At 43.1% G+C, this 629-nt stretch overlaps 1 protein-coding gene across 1 annotated transcript; it reads left to right on the top strand.

Annotated features, from left to right (window-relative positions):
• Nucleotides 1-4: 4 nt before the first annotated feature.
• LOC109954343 (sorting nexin-19-like) lies at nt 5-573 on the top strand (the record flags this gene model as incomplete). Its single annotated transcript, XM_020589706.1, has 2 exons — nt 5-130; nt 392-573. Coding segments are annotated over 2 exons (308 nt in total), but the record flags the coding sequence as incomplete, so codon positions are not given.
• Nucleotides 574-629: the final 56 nt, after the last annotated feature.

The following is a 629-nucleotide window of genomic DNA, read 5'->3' as shown; positions in this document are numbered from 1 at the left end:
TTTTTTTCAGCAACTCTGTGCCATCCATGAAATAGCTAATAGTGAAGAGATGCAGGAGTTTCTGGCTCTCAATACAGACGCCAGGATTGCCTTTGTCAAGAAGCCTTTCATTGTGTCCCGCATAGATAAGGTTTGAGCCTAAATATGCAATAGCATTATACTGCTCAGCTGAATAATACTTGACTTCATGATAAGCACATTTTAGATGCTTGGTAATTACTGTGAGCACTGACAGACTTTGATGTAATTGTGTAAACATGAAATATAGCCCGTTAAAACAGTTTTGTGATGGTTAGACAATTATGCATATGTGTAAGCGAAGTATGCCTAAGCCTCTGTTGGATTCATAGTGGCTTTAAGATGCAGTACATGTGTGTGCTTTTGTGTGTAGATTGTGGTGAATGCCATTGTGGACACCTTGAAGACAGCGTTTCCTCGTTCAGAACTGCAGAGCCCCACAGAGGAGAATGAGGGAGAGGTGGATGGAGGCAAGATAAATGTGGACAAGAAGAGCAGGTATGACTCCAAAGATCCAGATCAGGCTTTATCTACATGTGGTAGAAACACAGCCAGGTGAGTCCTGCCTAATGCTACACTCTGGCTTCTAGGGGAGCAGCAGCTGAGCAACG

The sequence above is a fragment of the Monopterus albus genome, unplaced genomic scaffold, assembly GCF_001952655.1.
Source record: "Monopterus albus unplaced genomic scaffold, M_albus_1.0 scaffold6758.1, whole genome shotgun sequence".
In the NCBI taxonomy this organism is placed as follows: domain Eukaryota; kingdom Metazoa; phylum Chordata; class Actinopteri; order Synbranchiformes; family Synbranchidae; genus Monopterus; species Monopterus albus.
Note: the sequence above shows the minus strand (reverse complement) of the source record. Positions and strands in the feature narration are given on the sequence as shown.